Source organism: Solanum tuberosum, unplaced genomic scaffold (assembly GCF_000226075.1).
Source record: "Solanum tuberosum cultivar DM 1-3 516 R44 unplaced genomic scaffold, SolTub_3.0 scf00178, whole genome shotgun sequence".
Taxonomy (NCBI): domain Eukaryota; kingdom Viridiplantae; phylum Streptophyta; class Magnoliopsida; order Solanales; family Solanaceae; genus Solanum; species Solanum tuberosum.
The window spans coordinates 139656-141646 of NW_006239102.1; the positions used below are offsets into that span (position 1 = coordinate 139656).

Below are 1991 nucleotides of genomic sequence, written 5' to 3' on the forward strand. Positions count from 1 at the left end.
GCACCATCCAAACCCTAGAGGACATGTTGAGAGTGTGTGTCATTGACTTCAAAGGTAATTGGGATGACCACCTACCTTTAATAGAATTTTCCTACAACAATAGCTACCACTCGAGTATTGCTATGGTATCCTTTGAAGTACTTTATGGTAGAAGGTATCGATCTCCGGTTGGGTGGTTTGAAGTAGGTGAATTTGCTCTTCTTGGTCCCGAGGTAGTCTATGAGGCTATGGAAAAAGTTTGACTTATAAGGGATAGGTTGAAAATGGCTCATAGTCGGCAAAAGTCTTATGCCGATAATAGAAAGAGAGATCTTGAATTTGAAGTAGGTCATTGGGTCTACTTTAAGATATTACCCATGAAAGCGGTGATGAGGTTTGGTAAAAAGGGGAAACTTAGCCCCTGGTATGTTGGGCCTTATGAGATCTTGAAGCGTGTCGGAAAGGTCGCTTATGAGTTGAAATTGCCCATCGAATTGGCCCCGATTCAGCCGGTGTTCCATATTTCTATGTTAAAGAAGTGCATAGGTGACCCGGTGTCCATTCTCCATCTAGAAGGTTTAGGGGTGACTGAAGAGGTTCCGGTTGAAATCTTAAATCGTCATGTTAAGAAGTTGAGGAATAAAGAGGCTGCCTCCGTAAAAGTCCTATGGAGAAACCACCTAGTCAGGGTGCACATGGGAGGCTGAGGCCGACCATGAAGTCCCCGCTTACCATTCCATCTTTTTCCTCCTACTCTTAGCCAAAGTTGAGGTTTAGTAGTCTCTCTTAATTAGGTATAAATTGAAATTCATGTGTGTTGATGATTATGACATGATTTCCTTGTATGTGCATATTTTTTGTGAAAAATTCATGCTTAAAGTTGTAAATTGAGTTTTCATGAATTTTGTTTCTCATGATTGAAATTGCACCGATAGATGTTGTGTGATCTTGTCTTCATGAGAGTTGTTATGAGCATGCTTGATGTTGTCTCGCTAAAGAAATGTCTTGTTGATTGCTTAATATATATGTCAATGCTCATTGAATATGGAGAAGGTAGTTCCTCCTATACTTATGTGAGTAAGAGTTTTGAGCATAGTGATGTTGTGGATTAAATCCCTATATGATATGATGATATGATGTTGTTGATGTGACTGGTTGTTGTGCTGCTAGTTTGAGTCGTTGTCTCCCTAGAAAGAAGACCAAGTGACATTCGGGGACGAATGTTCCTAAGGGGGGGATATTGTAACACCCCGGAAATACTATGACTTAAGTTAGAGCCTCACCTTATGAATAATGACTTAAAAATAGTTAAAATGATGTTTATAAACCTAAACTAATGTAATTGACTTGGTTTGGAAGAGTAGAAGTCTAAACGTCAAGAAACGACCGCGACTTCCGGAAACCAGAGAAGAATGTGTTCTAGTGTGTCCTTAGGTTTTGGGAAGGTTTGGGAGTGTCGTATGATGGTATAATCTGGTGAAAAGGTTTAAACTAGATAAACATATGTTTCTAGGGTCAAAACGTTCGAATACGACTCCCCGGGGCCACCCTAAGGGACCCTGAGGAGGACCCCAACCTTAGCCAAGCAAGCTGCCAAGGCAGCTTGCAGATTGCACTTGGAGGGAATAGATGTGCGTCGCGCACTTGCTCCCCCAAGGATAAAAATTTCAGTTTGCAACGCGGTCATGTCGTGGACTCTACTGTCTCAAAATTTCATTCCAAATATCTTCAGGGAACAGCTCCGCGTCGCGGACTTGTTTCGCGACTAAAATGCAAAAATTCAGAAATCTATTTCACTTCATTAAAGAGTCCATCTAAGTGAGGGGTATTTAGGGTAATTTTGGGGATGTGTATATAATGATTTTTAAGTAAATTTATCTCACTTTTATCACTCAAAACACAAAACCCCAAAGATCTATACCTAAAGTTCCTCCTTCTCTCTACTCTCTCTCTCTTCTCAAGAACTCCATTGAAGAAGATTGGAACTTCAAGAAGAAGAACAACTCTCCAAG

The 1991-nt window shown here is 40.6% G+C and overlaps 1 protein-coding gene across 1 annotated transcript; it reads left to right on the forward strand.

Moving 5' to 3' along the window:
* The first annotated feature begins 368 nt into the window (after nt 1-368).
* Nucleotides 369-686, forward strand: LOC107061887 (uncharacterized). The gene has a single exon (XM_015311841.1). It carries the CDS (start codon nt 369-371, stop codon nt 684-686), a length of 318 nt encoding a protein of 105 aa, XP_015167327.1.
* The last annotated feature ends 1305 nt before the right edge of the window (nt 687-1991 follow it).

Coding starts and splice junctions, on each gene's coding strand:
- LOC107061887 (XM_015311841.1), top strand. CDS start 369: ATGAGGTTTGGTAAAAAGGGGAAACTTAGCCCCTGGTATGTTGGGCCT.